This window comes from Saccoglossus kowalevskii, chromosome 2, assembly GCF_978046115.1.
Source record: "Saccoglossus kowalevskii chromosome 2, keSacKowa6.1, whole genome shotgun sequence".
Classification (NCBI taxonomy): domain Eukaryota; kingdom Metazoa; phylum Hemichordata; class Enteropneusta; family Harrimaniidae; genus Saccoglossus; species Saccoglossus kowalevskii.
In genome coordinates this window covers 43,519,034-43,542,955 of record NC_140642.1, presented here as the reverse complement: position 1 = coordinate 43,542,955, position 23,922 = coordinate 43,519,034, and the positions used below count along the sequence as shown (strand labels likewise).

The 23,922-nt window shown below is 37.9% G+C and overlaps 2 protein-coding genes across 2 annotated transcripts in view; one reads left to right on the top strand and one right to left on the bottom strand.

The window, feature by feature from the left end:
- The window catches only part of LOC146749024 (maleylacetoacetate isomerase-like), a 95,374-nt gene extending 89,170 nt beyond the window's left edge, over positions 1–6,204 (bottom strand). Inside the window, exon 1 of the mRNA XM_085495769.1 lies at positions 6,168–6,204. Coding sequence (XP_085351895.1) covers positions 6,168–6,203 — 36 coding nt within the window. The 5' untranslated portion in view covers position 6,204. The remainder of the gene's footprint in view (positions 1–6,167) is intronic.
- Positions 6,205–11,499: 5,295 nt separating this feature from the next.
- LOC102805772 (protein O-mannosyl-transferase 2-like) overlaps positions 11,500–23,922 on the top strand; it is a 150,470-nt gene continuing 138,047 nt past the window's right edge. Inside the window, exon 1 of the mRNA XM_085505840.1 lies at positions 11,500–11,695. Coding sequence (XP_085361966.1) covers positions 11,562–11,695 — 134 coding nt within the window. The 5' untranslated portion in view covers positions 11,500–11,561. The remainder of the gene's footprint in view (positions 11,696–23,922) is intronic.

Below are 23,922 nucleotides of genomic sequence, written 5' to 3'. Positions count from 1 at the left end.
TGAATAATTTATTGGGCTTCAAAAAAATGTGTCAAATTTAGTTAAATATTTGGTAGCCAGTCGAACAATTCGACGGAAGTCCATCGGAGCTGAAAATCATCGACCCTACTTTGGTTTACTTGCAAAGAAAATTGATTCGCCATGGAATGTAATATATCTCAGCCTAGTATTTTCTTTTTGAACTGAGTTCAAATCCCACCCGTTTGTCAAAATATACCGATGTTTTTCAGCGAATAATTTTGAAGCCTGTCACAGCACAAAAACAACTATGTGAATCGACGCCGGAGATTGGATGGTACGACGACCCTTCAATTAGCATCAAATATGCTTTGTTACAACATCAATGATTGGCTGAAAGTCAAATAATCGGAGAACGACCTGGGTCACAGAACCATACTTGTCCGTATTATCAACAGGACTTTGCAAGAGAACCATACCCACATTTTCAATCTTTTTTAAGCAAGGAAGTTGTCAACAAATGTAAAAAAACTCGTGAATTTTATGGATTTGAATAAAATAAAGCTAGCGATTGCTAAGAATGGTTATTAATATTTTCCTCGATGCTCTTCAAATTTTTATTTTTTTGATTTCAAGGTAAGAAATGGCTAGTTGAAGTTGCATCGTCTTCAAGGCGGCTGTTTCATCGCGAACAACTCTAGCTCTGTTGTAGTTTTGCGATGTAAAGTAAAATATACATAATAATAATAATACTTGTTTAATTATTTGGGTTTTCAGCCCACAAATTACGGACATGATCCCCACGAATTACTGTCAATGTTTGTCCTGTCTCGGCTGATTGTGTTGAATGCCGGACGTTGGGACCGACGCCCTTCCAGAACTCAGTATGGAGAAATCAACAGGGATCAATATTCCAAACAAATTATTGGTCGACAGACATTCCAAACAATCGAAAAAATTATCAACGAAAGATGAGATTTTTCTAGATATTTACAAACATACTGTCATGACAAAAATATGTAAAACAAGTCATTGAAAATGACACAGTCCCCGTTAAGTTCTCTTTGTGCTCGTCATATTGAAGCGGAGGGGTTGTCGCGAGTGTGTACTTGAAACTAGAGTTCCAAGTGGCGTATACAACAGATTGTTTATTTACATCAAAACACGTGTTTCGTGTCATAGTAATATGGCCAAAATAAAAACAGCCGTTATTCGGCCATCTTTGATCTGATTATGAAACACACTGATATGTATGATGTGCCAAATACGAATGAAAATGGTACATAAATTGTGGAAATATAGTAGTAAGGCCAAAAAGTCAGATGGTTGTCAATCGGTTATCCTTGACCAGATTTTGAAACAAATTGTCATGGACATGCATCCTAACATGTATAAAGTACATGTATGTGCCAAATTTGAATGAAAACTGACAGAGCATGTCCAAGATACCGCATAAAAAAACAAAAACAAGATGCCTGCCAGTCGACCATCTTTGATCCAATTGTGAAATAAATCGTCATGGACATGTATCCTAACATGTATAATCTATGTACCAAGTTTGAATGACAACTGACAAAGCATGTCCAAAATACAACATTTTCAAAAAACAAGATGGCTGCCAGTCGGCCATTTTGAATCGAATCGCTAAACTACTGCATGTGCATATGTCCCACATAAGGTACTAGGCACATACAAAGAATGAACGGAATCGGTCCACAGGATTCTAAAATATGACGGACAGACTGACGCACAGACACACGGACGATTGGACGGACCGACAGACTCAGGAATTCACAGACGGTCGGGACATGTATCCTAACATGTATGATCTATGTACTAAATTTGAATGAAAACTGACAAAGCATGTCCAAAATATTACATTTTCAAAAAACAAGATGGCTGCCAGTCGGCCATCTTTGATCCAATTGTGAAATAAATCATCATGGACATGTATCCTAACATGTATAATCTATGTACCAAGTTTGAATGAAAACTGGCAAAGCATGTCCAAAATACAACATTTTCAAAAAACAAGATGGCTGCCAGTCGGCCATTTTGAATCAAATCGCTAAACCACTGCATGTGCATATGTCCCACATAAAGTACTAGGCACATGCAAAGAATGAACGGAATCGCTCCAAGGGATTCTGAGATATGACTCCGGACGGACGCACGGACGCACAGACGCACGGACACACGGACCGACGGAGACCGAATTATAAGTCCCTGTTTTCGGACTTCGTCCGAACGGGGACTAATTAACAAATACACAAAGAGATGTAATAATAGGTTTTATTTTAGGCTCAGAAATATTTTCTTTCACTCAGCCCATGCATGGAACTGCCATTTCATGGTCCTTCAGCTTGTCTTCGCCTCGGGGAAAACAACAATAATTATACAAAAAACATTGCGAAGACTCAACAATCAGGAAAGAAAACCCAGACAACCATGTTGTATTTGTGTTGAAATACATTTTGTATTTCACGTCAGAATATTGTTTAAAATAAAATATTCAGTCGAAGTCAAATCAAGGTCAAAGGATCAGATTGCATGCATATAATTATAGATAATTAAAACAAAAAGTATTTGAACTTTTGTCAGCTGTTCATTCAACATCTATAAAGACCAGAAAGACAATTATAAGACAAACCTTTTCTGGGCAGGCGGTGATATTTTGGGGTTCGTGCGGAATTTGTCCGGTCGAATTCAACAATCGGTCGCAAAAGCGAGAGAAAAAGGTGATTGGAAAGCGGAAGCGGGCGGGAAGTTGTGCGAAATGAGTACTGTAACTTCGCACAACTTTCTTTTAAATCATTTTATTTTCCAAGTCAATATTCTATTTTACTAATACCATTTTTTCTAACACAATGGCCAGGAAAAGAAAGAAAGTGTTGACAGACGAGGCGAGGAAAAATCTGCCACTCAGTATCGCACTCTGACACACCATTTTTTTTTTCAAACATCAGCCATTTTGTTTCACCATGAAAACTGTTTTATTAGATCTCTTATCAGAGACACTTGAAGGATTAGCTTGTTTGTAAATTGTCAGTGTGTACAGTGGGACAGTAATGTTTGTCAGAGGATTATCCCTTGCTGTTCATTTGCATAACAATGGAAACTCAAATGTTCCTGGAGTCCGGAGTCAAATGCCAGCAGTTTTCTTCATTTTTCATGCTAAAGCTTGAAATTATTCATTATCTGACACTCTTTATGAGTTCTATGATATCAGTAGTTAATATGTTTGGCCATTTTTAGTGAATATTTATAATAATGGGGCGAATCTACAGGGTTTTATTACCCAAAACAGTTTTTCATGTTTTTCTTGAGTTGAAGTTTTGGTTGAGTATGACTCATTGGGACCACCGCCAAATCAAGTGCGTTCGAACTAGGACATTCAAACTCGCAGTTATCGTTCAAAAGATAATGATGGTGCGAAATATGTCTGGTTTTTTTAAGAAAATGCTTTGTCACAGAATAATAGTCTGTTAAAGGTGCCAAGTATAGAATAATTAGGGGACAAAAAAACAAACCTGCATAGAAATCAGAAGAATAGGTCTTTTGATTATCGGAGACGCATTTCAATGGCTTTGATTACTGACAATGCCTTGCGCAAATTTCACTCTGAAATTCTGCATTGTGCTCTTGCAATCGCGGACTTAGTCATTTTCACAAGGTTTTCCATTTCGGTCGTCACGTGGTAATTACGTAAACATTGACTCTCCAGTTTGTGCGAACTTGTCCCTCTATACTTAGGCTTTTGAAATATATACGCTAAATTACGATTCTGAATGAGACAATAGACAGAGAATGCTTTAATCAAAAATGTCTTCAAACCACCATCACGGCAAATTAGCGACAAAACACACGTTTTCCAGAGTCTGGCAAGTTTCCATTGGTTTCTTGGTGAGCAAGCTGTACATACAGAATTCACCAACTTCATAGTGCTGGCAGCCATAGTACACGGAATTTTGAAATAAGCAGTCTTAGACACGCCCACATTATTAGCCAATCAGGACCAAGCATGCATTTAAACTGCCTGTGAAATGGCTGCTATTTTCACGCCTAAAATTATCAATTGATACATAAATATTATTAATTTTTATGTTTCTAAGCATGAATTATTTTTTTTAAGTGAAAAAATGTGTTTTAAACTCAGTCTACAGCAACTTTATTTTTGTGTATTTTAAAATGAGGCTCCTCATTAGCTTCGCATTTGCATACAGAAATTCCCCTTGTGAAGTCAGAAGGGGAAGTCGCATGCCAGCTTGCATTGCTGACATGTGTAAATAAGGCAAATTTCCTGTGCAGTTTTCTCGTCTTTGACTATATTGTCACTTATGTACTTGTTCGTCGAGGAAGAATGGACCATAATGAACACATAGTATCATTTTTTGTTGTATGGGGTTGAGTTAGATGCGAAATATGTCCGTTCTGGTGTAGCTGGTCACTGTGATCGTCACCCCGACACCGGCGCACGTTTGTACACTGTCGCTGGACAAAATAGAATTTGACGTCGGAATTATCTCATTATTTAGCAGGTTACTAGGCACGTCACTACACTGTTTTATTTCATCGATCGTCTGAGTAAAACTTTCAAAATTAAAATAAAAGAGAACATATTTTGACATTCTAAACATAAGACTATTATAGTGATCACTATAAAATCAAATCACAGTTACTAAATAAATGACAGCCGCGTGGAAATACATTGACATTTTGTTGAAATAGGTGAACGCGTTGCGGCGAGGGCAAGTGCGTTAAAAGCGGCATTTAATTGGATAACAAAAATAATCGAGATCGACACACATACAGATAAATTCAGAGTGGATTCGAGTTAGCGTGATCCATGGCATGATTGTCATAATTATAACATGGTATTAAAACTTTATTTGGTGGAAACAAATTGACCAAGCCCGGAGTCTTATTTCATAAATTATTACGCAGATCAAGCTGCAAGCATGGAGGTAAAAAAGAACAGAGGTGTGAATTCGACATTCAACACCAATCACCAAACAATTCAGAAACTTTTAGCCTTCAAAAATGAAAATAGTTAGCAGTGTGTAAGGGCTGTGTAATTTCCTGTTTGTCTGACGATTCGTTTTCGTGTCACTGTCAAAATTATTGCTACCTTATACTTAACCGGGACTAAATGGTCTCTATAAAACGATAATCAGGATCGCAAAAAAAGTCAACTGATTTGAAACACTTGCCGGACGTCTCTCTCTCTCTCTCTTCTGAAATCCGCCTCGGTGATCATGGGCTGGTTTCTGGAATCTATTTCTTTCAAAAGTCTTGCGCCAGGTTTATGTTGTCGGCGTTTCTCTTTAAACCTAGTCGTTTTTTTCATGGACGAGGACAGTTTTTCCCCCAAAAAAGAATCTAAGGTTAAGTGATGTCGCACCTTCGGATCAATTAGAAACGTGTGAATACATACACTATGGCTATACGTTTCACTGCAACTGTCCACAACACAACATCTAAAAACTCTCTCTCTCAAAAAAAAAAAGAAAAATAGACAAAAAAAAAAGAAAAAAACGCCGACCGAAAAATGTATATCGTTTAAAAGTATACTGAACGACCAGTGTTATTACGGCTCAGGGGTATGACTTGCTCTCACATTTTGTCATTTGGTGGCGCACTTTCGGCAAGAGTCGGAAATCCGAAAAGTCGACCATTTCACGATAGGTGGGCGTGGCTACAACATGAGAAATATCCCAAATTTACTTGTATACGGGTAATCATTTTCAGCAAAAAAATCAATAACTACCCTTTTCAGTGGGACACAGATCTAAAATGGGGAACGTGAGGGTGGGCATTGCACAGGCACTTTAAGATGGCCCAACAGTCAGCGGTAGTCATTCAGACTCGGGAAAACGTGTATTTTGTCGCTAGTTTGCCGAATTTGACAGTGATGGTGGTTTAAATAGATTAGCACTTAACTCTCTTCAGTTTGTGTTTTGTTTTTTTTCTAAAGTAAATGATTGATGACTGTTTAAATTCGAATAATTGTGAAGCTATGACGTCACTCTGGGGCTTTCGCGGCAGTCGACGAGCCCCTGTGCCTGTGGATAAAACATCAGTGATTGGAATAGAACGTATAAAAAATCGTACAGCGTCCACCATCGACGCATATTTATCTTTATATATGTTGGTATATTATATGCAGCACACTGTCATTCGCTTTACCATGGAACTGCAGCAGAACTCACCTGCGCCATGTTGAATAAGAGGTCTTGTCTGAGCATGCGCATTGACCTGCAAGGTCAGCCCTGTACTCCCATGAATTTTGGTAGGATGTCCATGGACTTTAACTGAAAATCTAACACAATGTAATCAAATATACCATGGAAGGTACTAACTTTAGTACCTTCCATGAATATACCAAACCAAATCAAATTCAAAGTCAAAGAAAGTTCATAAAGAACCGTGTGCTGAAAGAATACTGTATTTAGGGGCAGACCATTTGATATCCTGGGGCGGGCCAGGAAGAAAAAATTATTACAATGCTTGAAAAACAAATTCTGAACCTTTCAGATTCTCTGACAAAAAATCTAGATAATTAAATAAAATGTTTAAAGAATTACTTTTATTGATCCTTTCGCTCAACAATGTTATCAACTATGTTATCAACTATGTTGTTTAACAGTTCTTTCACAATGACTTTCTGCTGTATTTCTGTATAAACTATCTCTAACAATTCATTTATTATCGATAGGGGTGGTGGATTGACGAACATTTCACCGACTGAGGGCAGTATTGCATTAGCTAACTAAATACGTAACACTTATTCCTGTTAAAATATTTCAGGAGTGATCCCGATAGAAGTAAACACGGAAACAATATTGGAATACGAAACTGAATACGAAGAAAGCCTATATCGATACAGCACTCAAATTGATATACTATTATACATCTAAACTGAGGATAAGTGCCCACATACTTCAGATTGAAGCTGGGCAATATCACAACATAGATGTCATAAATAGAACATGCCCTGTCTGTGACTCCAATGAAATTGAAGATGAAGAACACTTCCTCTTCAATTGTAACCAGTACAAATTTGAAAGAGATGCTTTGTTTGAAAACGTAAACTTATCCGGTAATCTGAAAGCACTTCTCAATAACAAAAATTCTGAAACCGTCCAAGCAATTGCCAAGTTTATCAGCGACTGTTTCAATAAAAGAGAGAATTTCATGAAAAGCAATTTACCAGCTGCCTCAAAATAACACCAAAAAAATATTTATATAATAATATTTTCACAGTATTACTATTTATTTCTTTTTTATTATTATTATTACTTATGTATTTTATTGTTCCTTATATCCTTATTGTATTCTAATCTAGATCCCAGAAGGGATACGATATCAATAAAGGTTGTTATTATTACATCCACTAGTGTGATATATGATATACATCCACTAGTGTGATGCCGGGGGGGGGGCTACTTGCATACAGGACAACTTACGGGTATGTGCCGCCCGACTGGGTTGCAATTTCACGTTATTTTGTTTAGAAGTGGGTAGTTATTTATCAATGTTTTGGTTTAGATGTGTGTAGCATTTATTTACTTTATCACAGGTCCTTATTTTCAAAGCCAGGTACCGGAAAAGGCTGAATAAAATGCATCGCCAGGATGCGCTCACTGGTTGCGAAAGTTGTGAGCTGGGTGTTTTTTTTTTCGCTGAAAGCACTTGTGTTTTGAAGTGGGTATATAAACAGAAAAAAATGGTTTAGAAGCGAGTATGGTTTACGAGAGGTGGGCTGCACACCCTTACCCACTTAACGTGGAAATAGCCCCCGGGGTGTGATGGTGCTGTTTTGGAACAGTACTTGACCAAATCGTTCGATTTATTAGGGCTTTCAGAATGTTCGACGTTATTACTTTCATTATACAATTTAGTTAATATGGAAAGTAATTATTCGTCGTTTGGTGTGTCGTTTTTCACGAGTGTGTCAGTACGTAGAGTAGAACTTGTAAGTTTATCTTTCAAGTTAGTATTTCTACGAAATGCAACAAGGGGAAGATTTGGAAAAATGTTACCGAGTAACTGATCATTGCGAATTAAGTCCCAATTTTTTAATAGGGCTCTTTTGAGCTTAGACATTGGTATATAAGGGTTGAGTGTAGTTGTGAATATTGTCTGCCCTTAATTATTAGGCATTGATTCACGATTGATTGTCAATTTTTCAATAAATAGATTACGTTTATGTAAGAAATCGTTTAGATTATTACATGTTCGATCGTACCGAATGATTTCGCCTTTAATAAATCCTTTGATGTAGGGTGACAAGAATTACGTTTCAAATATTGAAACGTTTCCGTTGTCTTGGTGTCATGGAGTATTCAATGCGTTTTCACGTCTAATATATTCAGATCATGTAAGCGTTGTCCGTTATATAGGTCAAGGTACGTGACTTGGAGTATTCAAATGTGAGCCGGTGTTTGTTATGAAGCATATTGGCATCCTGAACAAATTTGTGTAATTCAGGTATGATACCTTTGAATACCATGAAGATGTCATCTTGAAAACGATACCAAGTTTTAATACATAGAGCACCAAGTAGTAAAATTTGATTTTCCAGTAGGTGGAATGTAATGTCAGCAATCTCAGGTGAAGATGGTGATCCCATATGTTTGGGTATAATACTCATTATTAAACTCGAATGTGGTTTTTTTCAGAATGATTTCAAGGAGTTTAATTATATTTTCCAAAGGTAGTGGTTTCAAAGGACTATCATTGTGATTGTAATTCGATTGCATTGCATTAGCGGTTGCTCGGATCGCTGCTTCGTAAACAGTATTAGTATACATTGATACGACATCCATGGTTACTCGGACGTTATTTTCAGATATTTGTATTTTTTTCGATTTTATTAATAAAATCAGTAGACAAGTATCTTTGATATAAGTATGTTGTCTTTTAACGATTGGAATAAAAAAGTGGTCAATCAATTCTGATATTTTCTTTGTCGGACCAGAGCAACCACCGACTGATTATAGGTCTACCGACGAATATACTGGTGGTGGTTTGTGTACTTTCGGCAGTAAATACCACCGGGGCGTTCTAACTGTGTAGTTAAATGGGTGTGTATATTTATACGTGTCGTAATCGATTAATTCCAGATTGTACATTTCTGTAACGAGCTCATGAACCAAATTAGTTGTAACTATGGTATCGTTACCACTAATTTTAGTGTAGTATTGCTCGTTGTTTAGTTGATGAAGGCTTTCATATATATAGTCAGTTGTATTCATGATTGCAATACCACGACCTTTGTCGAATGGTTTTATTACAATCGTGTTATCATGATGTAATCTATTTATTGCTGCTCTTTCGGCAGAATTCATGTTTTGTTTGGGTTTATTTGTAGTAATTTTAGATATCTCAACTTTGGTTGCCTCTGTCAATGTAATTTTCGAGGCTACTGTTATGAGAGTCTGGTGGGTTCCATGTTTATTTCATTTTGAAAGGGTGTTGTTGAGATTGTTTATTACGCATTAAATATTTGATACGCATTCTCCTAGATAGCATAGACATGTCTCTGAGCAAAGTGTGATAGGTTGGCTTAGGTGGGGTTGGTATAAATTTGAGTCCGTTGCGAAGGGCAATGACCTCTGTTGGGGTTAGAATTTTGCTCGGAAAATTCCGAATAAAATTTGAGACTAACTGAGCTTGATTGTATTTCTTTATTCGTTCGCATTTTGCAATGTGTCTATTGCGTTTTGTGTTATTGATTGCATAGACAGAGTCTATAGTAATAAAGGCAGTTCTCTTTTTGGGGGGATGTGGCGGCCGTCCTGAAAAGGGGCCTTTGGTTTGTGCCGAAGCACTGGTTTATTTAAGGCTAGAAGTGCGTTTCCTGCCCTTTCGAGGGTTCTGCACTCTTTTCCTCGATTGTTTGAGGAAATGCCTTAGTTTTTCAACAGCCAGAGCCTGATGTCCCTCTCCAGCCAGGCGTTTGATATCTGCAAACGCTCCCTTCTCCTCCTTTACCAGAATGGTCTGGAATTTTTTCAGGTGGGTCGTTAATACATATTTAGTTTATTGTACTGTTTAGAAGCCTGGTTTGCAAGATCGTGGTTTGGAAGAGAGAAGACATCCAGGAAGTCGACTGATAGCAAAACCCTTTCATGATGTTAAAGAGGAATATTATACAAGTACTTGTATTAGAGACAAGGTCTGCTGAAAAAAAATGATATCAGATAGGGGAAAAAGTAGGATTCATTTCAATCTTTCTTCCCCCAGGATATCAAATGGTTCGCCCTTTACTATATTAGAAGCACATCTCAAATACACATTGAATCATGAAAAATCGTTAAAATATGCCTAGTTTTGACCACAGACTTTTTTCCATATAGTATTTGAAAATATAACTGCAAACAGTGATCATGGTGGTTCTATTGGGCTATAGTAATTATATAGTTATCTGATACATTATTCATATCTTTTGTGCAATGCCTTCAATATAGCACTGGTTGCATGTTACTATCTACAGTAAGTGTTACATCACGGTCAAATGACCATATAAGGTCATCTGATAGGTTAGTAATATTTTTTGTCAAATACCTTCACTAAAGCACTATAGTTGCATGTCTTTCTCTGCAACAGTGCTTGATATAATAAAGTTATGCATATTAATGAGATCACGTAACCCCATTTATACAAATAGGTCATTAACATGCTTCAACCCTGAAGTAATCAGATCTTTGGATTATTTAAAGGCACCTATGTATCACGTTTCATTTAAATTCGATGAGTGGTACTCAAGACGTATGTAAAACACCTATAAGCAAGGATTTCAACCAGAAAATAATCAGGTCGGTGTATCGTCCCAGTAGGGCATCTTTATACCAAGTTATATTGAAATCAGAGTTGTTCTTTAGATATGAATGGAAAAGCCGGAAATTGGTCAATTAATATGCAAATTAGATAATTTATATGCATGGTTACAACCAAAACATTATCAGGCATGTGCATTGTCCCAGGGCATTTATGTGACAGGCGTCGTTGAAATGCAATGATTGGCTTAGGAGATAACGGCGGAAAAGTTGAAAAATTACTAATTAGTACGCAAATTAGGTAATAAATATGCACCAATTTAAACCAAAACTTATCATGTCTATGTACTAGTTCTTGGGATAATGGTGGAACATATATACTTTCACACATACACTCATACATGCTATCTGGCATTAGGAGGCGATGGTCTGAGGTGCTCTATTACTTTTTTTAAATATATATTTAGAAAGCTTGTATTATTAATAATACAGTGATTGTATCATGGGTTTTAATAGTTATGTATATATATATAACTCGAAATACAAAAACATTATATACAATAGTCTTACGTTCAATGTGGTCATTCCTCCAACGGAATTTCAAGAGTTTAAATGAAAAAGGAAAAGACTTCCATTGCAGTATGCCTCGTAACACTGGTGTTACAAAATATACCAGTACAAAGAGTGAGCAAAATAGACAACAGAGGGCGCACTGAGACTTGACTCGAGTGATGCACTTGTTATTGTTGTCTCACAGTCGTGCGTTGATCACATGTGTGGTGCATATACCTTACGATTTTATTGGTTTATAGTTAAGAAGCCATGGAAAGCGACAAGCGTCGACGTGAGACTGGAAGCTTTCAAACAATTCATATGAATTGGATTACATTGTCCGTATTAACTGTTCTAGCATTTGGAACGCGGTTTTATAAGATTACAGAACCTGATCATATATGGTAAGTGAACTACAGTGATCGTAGAGAATGGCAGTGCACACCGATCAAAAAACTACAGCAGAATTGCACATTTTGGGAAGGGGGTTTTGGTGTACCTGTTTGTGTACCCCACATTCATGCAAAGCGCTTGTAGTACTGTCCCTCAGCCAGTACCCGGATACCTAAATGAAATCGCGTCTTACAGCGCGGCGGTTACATGATATGTCAAACGAAACTCATTCATTTTCAATCCGTGGTGTCTCAGTATTAAAACCCTTATCTGGCCAAGTCAATGTAAAAGTAGATGTGGCTGGCAGGATAAAGGTTAAATGTCCGCCATTGCTTGTTTGACCTTGTGTGCCCGACTGTAGATCGGAACGATTGTCTTGTGAAATAAAGGGGTCAGGGTAATTAATGAATTACGAATCGTGAGCCACGAATCATCAAATCGGTGACAAATGTTTGCCCACAGTCAGAAATTGTTTGAACATCCTTTGCTTTCCAACTTTTAATAAATGATAAACGTTTGTCTCTATTCGTTCATATCAATTGTTTGTTGTTGTTGTTGTTGTTGTTGTTGTTGTTGTGTTTATTTGCCCAGATTAGTGGGCTGCTATTTGAATCCCTCGCTGTAAATCCAACAATTTATTCTCTTATACTGCCTGTTGCCCAGAAAGTGGACTTCAAATAAGAGTTAGTCTTCACTATACTCTTATACCATTGAATAAATTCCATTACACTTCATTCATTCAATAATGATGGATGAGCCAGAGATGCGGCAGACGTGGATAGAAAAAGAAGTTATCACATGACATGTTATACCAGGGTGGGCTGTTACTTGTTGTGATCTCCCTGTTATCCTATGTCCGCCACCCAGGAAAAACCAGAGGTAAAAACCCTATACTTTATATTGCGGGAAATTCTCTGGAAACCTGTGTCCGAAAGCAATGCAGCACATAGTACAGGAACAGTGTCAAACTGCACTGTTATCACATAAGGGCAAAACTAAATGAACTTTTAAAATTAATATTTGGTGTAATTGAACTTGAACATCTGTGAGCTGCTGAGTTGCTGACTAACTTCATACTCCTTCCCGCTATTCCCTATCTGATTGCCCCACCCATCTCATCAATTACTGTCACCATAACATTGAAGACAGTATTTTCCCTCTATACTATCGAACCGAGGGAAAAAATATGTCTTCACTATACTCTTATACCATTGAATAAATTCCATTACACTCATTCATTCAATAATAATGGATGAGCCAGAAATGTGGCAGCTTTAGACTCCACTAAAGAAAGGGGAAGTGAAAATATCTTATTACAGACCAACGTTTTTGGATACAAGCAGTCTAGATTTCAGTGAATCATAAACGTATTCGTCCTTTGCAGTTTCAGATTTCCATCTACCATGACGTTTAAAACATCTTTCATTGACATTGGCTTCAGCCGCAGCTGCCCCCTCCCAGCATCGTAATGAGTGTAACCCAATATTAATTTTATTGTTGGCAACCTCTTTCAATCTTGGACAAGGGTTTCCCGCGCCCTGGTATAACTTAAAGGTTTGTTTTTTGAAATACATTTTAAAGAATCTTTTGTAAAAACTAAAGGCTGAAACAAGTAGAAATCACTCTCAAAATCAATTTTACATACATTAACATATCTTTGAAGATTAAAATACGGGCATGCAATTGATGTCAATTTTGCTAAAACTATTTCATTTCTTTTTCGATACTGATCGGTTTAACTTGACTCAGTACTGAGCGTCATATGCTCCCCATAGAAATGCACGTTGTTACATTTTAATCTACTCAACTCATCAAAATGTTTTAAATGCGGAAAAAGATAACGTAATCATGGCAATATCTCTAATTACTGCAACGTCACCAGTGTCTTTATACTTTGAACACAACTCTACCAACATTTCTGATGTCACCGGGTCTTTCCGCTGCACTGGTCTTCCGCGACATCTTTTAGCCGATTTTAGTAAATTCCTAATAAATGGGCGAGATGTAGGGCTTTCAAAACCAGAAATTTCATGAGCCCACTTAATAACATGCACTACGCTATTAATAACACTAAGTCTATGCTTTTCTTTAATCAGCTTTGTAATATACAATACTACAAAAATAGGATTTGCTGGCAACACCTCTACATTTTTTGCTGTTGCCCAAACCTTTCATTTTCCAAACGCACTAAAGTACTTAGTATTTGTATGCGAACTTCTAGCATCTAACAGTCTACTGGTCATCTGACTTGCTATGTTGATAATCTCCTCATCAATCGTCTCGCCTTCCAACTCACTTTGCACTCTTTCTTGCAAATTTAGAGCTGCAACATAATAATATTACATTAAGTACTCGTATAATCAATACGCAGTGCTAGCATATGAAATGCCATATACTGACCACTAAATATGCCATTTCTTCCTATTCCTTTTTGTATTATTTATGTCGACGGCAAATAATCCCAATCTACGATATTCGGCATAAATTCCCCTTCTTTGTGACATAAATATGACCAAAACGGCGCTGATCGCCATTTTGGTACAATTAGTGTTCCCTCGCCCTGACCGTTGCCAATTTACGCAACGTTGCTGGTACTATTGTAGGTGGAGGCACAAGCCAGTTGTTTTCCCCTGCCCAGTTTTGACAAAATGCATCAATGCCCCCGGTCTCTGGACACCAAAATTTAGTATTGAAACGAGGTACTGACTATTATAGTGCATAGCAAATCTGTCGATCGTATTTGGTCCCCAAAGAAAATTTAATATATCATCGACCAATCATCACTATCCACACATTAACTGAGATAATCAGCTTTCTCATTTATGGTACGAGGTACCTGTCACACGCAACGTAATATTACCGTAATTGGTATAGTACAGGTGTGATGGTTCAAATACCAAAATGGCAACAGTAACATAAAGACTTCCCTGGCGGCGATGATAACATACGAACACGGAGCTAACAGATGAGGTTTCAACTGGTACTGGTATTATTATACTCTGCGGTAAAATTCCACTACTCCAATAACTAGATACTTAAACTCCAATACAATTCAACGAGATCTCCGGTCTGAACTCAGTGCTGAACAACTCCCCTATATATACCCACACTGTCTATAAATAGACCATTACATCAGCATACATAATGAGTCTGGAATTTACTATAAATTTCTAGAATGTTCCATTACCTTATATTGCCTCCTACAGTGTTCTATTACCTATTCAAGCAGTTTCTAAAAAAAATCTAGAATATTCCACCCAGACACAGTACGGTTCTAGAACATTCTCATTGACACGGAAGTGGTAAATAAGTCGTATGCGACAGTACCCATTGCTATTGCAACTAAATATTCATGATCTCACAAAAATCATATATACGTAATGCAATAATATGCAAATTGGGCTTTCTACTGCCCACTTCAATTATATGTACTAGAGTACAACATTCTGATTATCAGTACGCCGTTGTACTACTTGACGCTCAATGGTCATGCCTAAGTCATGCAGTACTCAGTGTTTCGTGATGTACGTATTTATTGCATTCTCAAGATCGCTGACACAACATCCGGGTCATGGGGTTACTAAGGACTAGGGTCATAGGTCAAATGGACTATATAGCAATATAGTCAATATCGTACCATCTCTCTTTACATAGTTTTTTGAACAATATAACTAAACTCGATAAACTCTTCGAAACGAGCATAAATTAATAGCACCATAACACTAGTGTAAATAATGGTCAACAATTCAACAGTTCAACTCAACAGTTCAACGTTCACTAACAATATTCTCATCAAAAGTCCATGAAATTCGAAATAATGTTCAACGTTCAATTATATGTTCTTAACAGTCCATCCTTTCAACAGTTAGTTCAAGATAAAGTCTTTATAGCGTGATGGCATTCTAACAGCTCGCGTACTTGAGCGTATTGGTGATGTTTGTATCGGCGGATCTGTTGTCATTGGTAACTTCACTGCTGGTGATGGTGTTTTGTTGGGTTGTGTTGTTAGGTCGCGTTGCATATTTCTCGTTGGAGATTCACATGGTTTTATGCCGGTATCTGTATCATGCTCTATTTCTCGTGATATCACTTCCTTCATTGGCCTTAGGAATTTCCTGTTTCTTCGATATGTGTTTCCATTGATGTCGACGTTGTAAAAGCGGGGTGCAACATGTCGTGTAATCATTCCGTGACGCCATTTTCCTTCTCTGTCAGTAGGTAGTGCTTTCATTCGAATTGGCTGACCTATTTGTAATTCGGGAAGTGTTTTGGCATGTTGATCATAGTAGAATTTAGATTTACGACGACGTTGCTTGATGTCATCTGTAACTCCGTCAATTACTTTTGGATGTAGTAGTCTATTTACAGTAGGTAGTAGCATGCGAGTGCGACGTGACATGAGACGTTGTACCGGACTGCTGTGCGTTCCTTCAGTCGGTGTGTTTCTCCAGTCAAGGATTGCTTTCCAGGGGTCTTCATTGTTTCTTTGTGCTTTCTTTATGAGTCGCTTTGCTATTTTAACTGCTGCTTCTATCTTACCATTAGATTGACTATGATATGGTGATGAGGTAATTACATTGAATTCCCAGTCATGTGCAAATCTCTTGAACTCGACACAATCAAATTGTGGACCGTTGTCTGACATAACAGAATCGGGAATCCCATGACGACTGAATTGTATTTTACAACTGTCTATGATCGTTGTTGCTGTTGTGTCAATTACCAGATCCACCTCCCAGTAGTCTGAGTAATAGTCTACCATCATCAGGTAATCTTTACCGCGGCACTTGCATAGATCCATGGCAATTTTGCTCCACGGTCTATCTGGAATTTCGTGGGTCATGAGTGGTTCTTTCTGCTGATTCTGTTGATATTCATTGCAAGTACTGCATTGACTTACAGTGTCCTTTATTTCTTCACTCATGTGTGGCCAAAAAAGAACGTCACATGCTTTACGAATACATGCTGCAGCTTCTAGGTGACTGGAATGTACGCTAGCATTTTAGGACGCATTACTTTGGGTATTATGACTCGTGGACCTTTGAATAAGACGCCATTTTGAACACTGAGTTCATCTCGATATTTCCAGTATTCACGAGTGATGATTGGTGTTTCTTCTTTGATATCTGGCCATCCTGCAAGTATTGTCGTCTTAAGTACTTGCAGGGCTTCATCTTGATGTGTATGTTGTTGTATCTGATGTAATCGTTGGTCAGATACATTGAGGTATTCTGCTGCGTTAATGTTCTCTATTTCTGTATTAAAGTTTGTTTCTCGTTTGATGTTGAAGATTGCGTACTGTGGTGTATCGCGTTCTACTTTTCTCTGTTGTAGAGAAGCTCAGGAGAGGAAATCAGCGATGTACATTTCTCTGCCTTTCTTGTAGCGTACATCCAGGTTGTATTTCTATAGAGGGAGTAACTTTCGTTGTAGTCATTTTGGAGTGGATAGAAGCGGTTTCTTGAATATGATTTCAAGTGGTTTATGATCCGAGTCGACGCTGGTGATGTTGCGTTCAAGTATATACTGATCAAATCTTTTGCAGGCGAATACAATTGCGAGACACTCTTTCTCAATTTGAGCATATCGTTGCTACACATGTGTAAGTTGGAGATAGCGATCGAGAGTCAAACCCTCTGTTGTCAGTAAATGGCCCATATATCGCACTGATTTGAGACGTAGCTTCAATTTGTTCTTATTGAGTTTGAGATTCACTTCTCTGGCACGGTTCAGCAACCCAATGAGATTTTGATCGTGATCTATGGCTTCTTCTTCTGTGTCACCAGAGCCAAGATATCATTTACGACTATCTCAACACCGGGTAGTGATTCAAGAACTTCATGTTGTCTTCTCTGAAACTCTTCTGGTGTGCTATTTATACCAAATGGCATGCGGAGCCAGCGATATCGCCCAAAAGGAGTCCAGAATGTAGTCAGATAACTGCTTTCTTGGTCTAGCTTCACTTGCCAGAACCCATCTTTTGCATCTAAGACTGAAAATGTTCAGACATTCATTAGTCGTGGTAGAATCGATAGTTGGCATTGGATAATGTGCACGTTTCAAGACTTTGTTTAGATCTTTGGGGTCTAGGCAGACACGTAGTTTTCCTTGTTTCTTGACTGCGACCATGCTGCTGATCCAGTCAGTCGGTGTGGTAACTTTTGTGATTACCTGTTGTTTCTCTAATGATTCTAATTTAGTTTTCAGCTCTGCTCTCATATGAACTGGTACCTTTCTTGGCTGGTGTCGTACTGGTTTCACGGTTTTATCGATTTCCAGATGATATAATCCAGGTAGACATCCAAGACCCTCAAAAAGATCACAGTATTGTATCAGTATTTGTTGTTGAGTGAGTAGAGCTTGCTGAATGTTGGCTATGTAGTCCGACTTGTCACATGTGGTGGTTGGCTGCTCTGGTTTCTACAGTTACCATTTTGATGTGTTAATTTACGTTTACCGTTAGTAATTTCAGTAATTCGCAGGTCTCAGTCGACAATAGTGGCTTCTGCATTGTATCAGTGACTTGGAATTTCGAATTGTATGTGTTACCTAAGTAATGGCATTTCAGGTTACACTGTCCAAGTGGATATATCGTTGGCCTGTTGGTTGGTCTGTAATTTTGGATCTCCATCTTGTTTAATTTTACAGTAGTCACTGAAGCTTATCATGTTGCATGTGTCGCACCCATAGTTTTCTCTTGTAAACTTTGGGGCAACAGTCGCTTCCTGTCCCTAGTTGTGTTATTGTGTAAATTGTTGCCACATTTTTTGTAAGTTTGTATGCTGTGCTCAACCTTGTGTGATAGTGACATCCCCCATTTTCATGAATGGTCTCGCCCATCATCGGTTGTTTACTTTTTGAACACTGTCATGTGATCATGGCGAACCTCATAGGAAACAGTGCATGTAGAATCTGTATAAAGTTGTTATGAATGATGTGACTCGCGTGCAGCAATGGGTTGAGTACGCTTCAATGACCCCTAGATCAGAACTTAGCGAGAGGGACGAACAGCGCAAGCAAGTAGGAACGAACAGCGCGAGAAAGGAGGAACAAACATCGCGAGGAGGAAGAAGCAGGGGAAACAGCACGAGGAAAGAGGGACTTCAACAACACGAAGGACGGGAAGCAACGGAAACGCTGTGGGGAATAGTGAGTGTTGGACAGGCTTATCGTGACACAAACACTGCACAGTACATGATTTGTATTGTTTGCCACGAGTACTTGTAGAAATTGAGTGGGACTTGGTTGTAATACAGCGCAACGTATGTAAAGTACGTGTGTATGAAGTCTAGTGTGTGAAATCTTGCTGTTCCTGTGGTGCCGCATAATGTTGTTTGGCCTTGCCGTGACAGAAATCCCCCAGGAAATCGTCGTTTATGTGATCTGACGTGGAAAAGTAGCTAAAGACCGAACAGTGAACAGTGACTTGTGAGTTATTTATCAGTGCACTTTATTTCTGTTTATTCAGACTTTTCTTGGGTTGTTTGCCCTTTTTTATTTGTCACTGTGTGTATCTGTGTATGCGCGTGAGAGACGTTAGTCTTGTTAGCTCAAATGTTGTTGTTTCTTATTGCTTGCATTTAGACGTTGTACTAATATTTGGGATCACTTGTGTATGGTGGTGACAGTATTTGAGGAAATTTTACCCATTTGTGTTTGGTTGGGTTTCTCTTAATATATTTCTGTGCCGCGCGGATTTCCTTTTGCGTTTATCTATTCCACTTTTAGCCAGCTGACATTATACATAGCAAGACTATGCGTTTGTGTGAGTGAGTGGCAACAGGTTGCACGCTATTCTAAATAGTGTGATTTTCTTTATTTATTCTGCAGAAGTAATTGTATTTCATTCGAGTGTGGCAAGTTTACCAGTCTGAACATAGCCTATTTATGTGTACCTTGTCTACATTGATATTATTGAATATAGCCAATTTATTGTGTATCTTTAGTGTGTATTTCTTATTATATTGTCACCTGTGTTATGTACTTATAGCAGTGCAAGGCTTGTTGAAGTGCATTTATGGTGATATTGAACTTGGATACAAATGTAGTTGTTATATTGTTATATTATATTGCCAACATAGTTATTATTGACTGCTGCATAGTAGCGGTAGTGCCGGTAATGGCGGTATATGGATATTCCGTCTGCAAACGATTGTATTCTTTTCCCGTTAAGGCTCACTTACTGAACGATTCTTGCATGTGAGGCACTTCAATACTTTCATCGAGTCTTCACGCTACTAGTTCAGTCCTTTTTCTGTGAAATTTAGTGGCTTATCACACCAAATATCACCACTTCTGACACCATGTTTCGTTATGTACGTATTTATTGCATTCTCAAGATGGCTGACACAACTTCCGGGTCATGGGGTTACTAAGGACTAGGGTCATAGGTCAAATGGACAAAATAGCAATATAGTCAATATCGTAACACTCCGTGTACTGCTTCAAGTTTTCGCCAGGTGGAGCTTTGCACAGCTTCGGTGGCTGACCATGTACCAACACTACTCACATTATCATATCTCACATAGAAGCCTCCGTAACCGATGCCTGAGGCATCGGAATATACAACCTGTGTGTATCTTGGCGTCCTATGCCAATTACGTCCATTTAGACATTCCAAATTATTCAACCAAAAACACAACTCGTTCAGTGATTCTGAGCACATTAAGACTTTTCCCCACCGACTATTGATACAATTAAATAAGTATCTCGTTCGGAGCCTCACTATCGGCCCCACAGTCTGATACAATGAAATTAACTGTCCCACAATGGACGAAAACATTTTCACTTTCACACTATTTCCCTCTGTTTAAATTATTTGAATGGTGTCCATATACTCTCCTGTCTTTCAAATTGATATTATATCTCAGCCATGGTACTGATTGCCGTTTGTTCCAAACACAATTATCCTTAGCGATAAGGAATCCAAATTGGCTTAAATCTCTTTCAATCTGTTGTGCCAATACCACTGCCTCCTTGTATGTCGATATACCAGCAATGCCATCGTCATAAAACAAAACTATTTTCTTACCTTATCTTCGCCAATAACTAACCATGGTTCTGGTTACTTTTGTGAAAATATACGGGGCAGTTGAAACCCCAAAAGGTAGTGCGTTAAATACGAAATAACGCATACCTGCCCTGAGATCCCAGCAAAACCCCAAGTATGTGCGATGACTTGGGAATATTTCAATATGATGAAATGCCGATTTTATGTCAAACGTGATTAAATAATCCCCCTGGTTAAATATTTGTTGAGCTAACTTCATATCGTAATTTGAATTTGTGAAGAAACCAATTAATTGCTCTACAGTCGAGCACAATTTGACACTTACCTTGCCGATTAACTGCCACACTCAAAGGGTTTATAACATGTGGTTTAATCTCAGCATATGAAATGCATTCTTTATTAAGTAACTTACATATTTCAGATGTCACAAAATCATTGTGTTTCAACGCTGATGCGTTATTTCTCAATTCCTTGTTAGATGTCAATTCTTTTAGTGGGAGTTTGTATCCCTGATCAATTACTTCAAGTACAAAGCCATTAACACCAGCTGTTTTCCACATATCATGAGCAGCTTTTAATCTGCCTCGTGGACTCGCAACACTGTCACACTTGCCATAGCCAAAGTGTAGTTTACATTTACTCAATGGGTGGGATTTTGATCCACAACATTCAATCTCTTGCCATGCCTGACTCATATCAAAACAAACATCATCACTTTCTAATGTGTTTTCCTTACTGCACACACCATTGGAGATAATATCTCTGTTATCACATTCCACTACACCCACTTTACTGGGTATCGTCACATCCAACTGATCTTCTCTTGTTAAGACGTGGTGACGAGAACATACATTCTTATCACATACGTGTGAACACACAACTTTGTCATTCAAATATAAATTAAATGAACTTATCTTTGGCTGCATTGAACTTGCACCAGATGCGTGACTATCTTTACATTCTGATCGCCAATGGCCTGGTTTACCACATCCGTAGCAAATGCCAACTCGCTTAGATATACCGCTCTTCTCACTATATGCAACCTGTATCACTTTCCCGCTATCTCGGTAGTCTTTTACCGCCTTTGTACTTGTACATCTCTGCTCTTTTAGCTTTTGTGCTGCTCGATATTCTGCCTTTTGTATTCTTTTGTCATCTTCATCATCAGATGCTAAATCGTGAGCAGTATATTTCTCAACAGTTACCCATCCGCTTTTTGACATGTCCGTCAACTTGATCCGTTTTTGACGCTGTTTAACCATAGCAATACCGTTCTGTCTTTTCCTTGTTGATAGAAGAAACAGCTTCTTCCATGTGCTCCAATACATGTTCATTATGCTTGTATTGTAGTTCGTTTCCTTTCTTTCGAAAGGTAGGTTTTTCAGACCATCTCATCGACTTCATTGTTTCTATTTGAGTCGATGAAGTAGCACTCTGTGCCTCTTGCAGCTGATTAGTCATTGTTGTAACCCGTGATGTAACAAGTTGGTCCAGATCTTTCAATAACTAGCTGGAAATCTGTTTCACAGAATCAGTTATTTTCTTGTTAATCTGTTTTTCTGGCATAGCGATTATAGTAGTAGTAGCTGGTGTTTTCCCGGCGGTGGCACTAGACCCTGCCGGTCTACTTCTAGTTTGCTTATGCGACCCCATGGAAAATTATGAAGACGAAGTGAACTTTTAAATATTTGATGCAATTGAACTTGAACGTCTGTGAGCTGCTGAGTTGCTGACTAGACTGACTAACTTCATATTGCTTCCCGCTATTCCCTATCTGATTGCCCCACCCATCTCATCAATTACTGTCACTGTAACATTGAAGACAGTATTTTCCCTCTATACTATCGAACCGAGGGAAAAAATATTTCTTAAGTTTTGCCGTTCAATATCAATAGTAGCGTTCACGCACAGCTGCTTAGCATCGGCTAAGATGTCAAATACGTTAGCCGTGGTAACAAAATGTGTATGAATGCGTAGCACCGGTTAAGAAATGCAAAGTACGGATTAACTATGTATATGTGTACTTTACAGATATGTACGTCTCAGAGCATGTTATATGAAACAATAATCTGCAATACGAGCCAATACTTTGTGTAAGTTTAGTGTTTTAATCGCCATGTCACAGTCTCATACGAATTTGACCCTACAAGTACAATAAAAATGTTTTTGTGTCATATACATTTGAAATTATATCATCATTCATATTAAATTTGCATAGTTCATATCAACAAGAACTGTATCATATACTATATTTAGTGCTAATTACATTACATTATGATATGATATTTGATATTTTTATTACGGTAATATTATAGGATATTGCAGTTAGTTGAAACAAGCAATGACCATGATCTAGTCATTTAAAATAAAACACACCTAACCATAATGTAGCTTGTATACCAAGTTTAGTCTTTTAATCTATAGTGTCATAATTTTGGGCTACATTTACCGGTAATAGGGCCCCCTTTGTCAGCCTCATAGTTTTTGAAAAAGTCTATTATGTCATACTGACTTTTCCATTTTTTTACACCAAACCATCCAGTGGAATATTAATAAATATTTATTTAGATGTTACTACCACATGGGGTAATTTTTAATTGTTCAAATCCAGGTGAAAATAACACTATAGATGATCTCAAAACAAGATTCAGTTAACAGATCTGATAATATTTAGAACTGGCAGTCAAGTGTTTAATACTTTTTTATTTATGCTTCTTAAAAATTGTTAATTTGGTTTATTGATGAACTTGATTGGGTGGAGATACTTCACACTTTGCAAATAGTTGTGTTGGGTTTGCAGTTAACTCACCTGTAGGACATCTAGGTGTCTTTCATTGAACAACTAGACAATGAAATGATGATACTCTTGCTGAAATCACATTTATTTCAGATGACAAAATTACTATTGAAATTAAACAAATGTCCTTGTTCGTATACACAAATTTGAATATACAAAGTTAGTGATACGTAAAAGTAAATTAGACACTCATGTTCTACCCATGGGTTTCACCATGCTTTCTTTAGCATGTTAAAGCATATAAATAGACTTTCCCACAAAGTTGACAAACATGACAACAAAAAGAGATAGTAACGTCAATGCTAACATTCCCACACAGCTCGGGCTAAGAGGTCAATTAGCACAGCCCATACTAAGAAATGGTGCATGAACACTTAGCATGGGCTGAGACACGCTGAGTATGGATTAAATCTGGACGGTTTTCAAGTCTA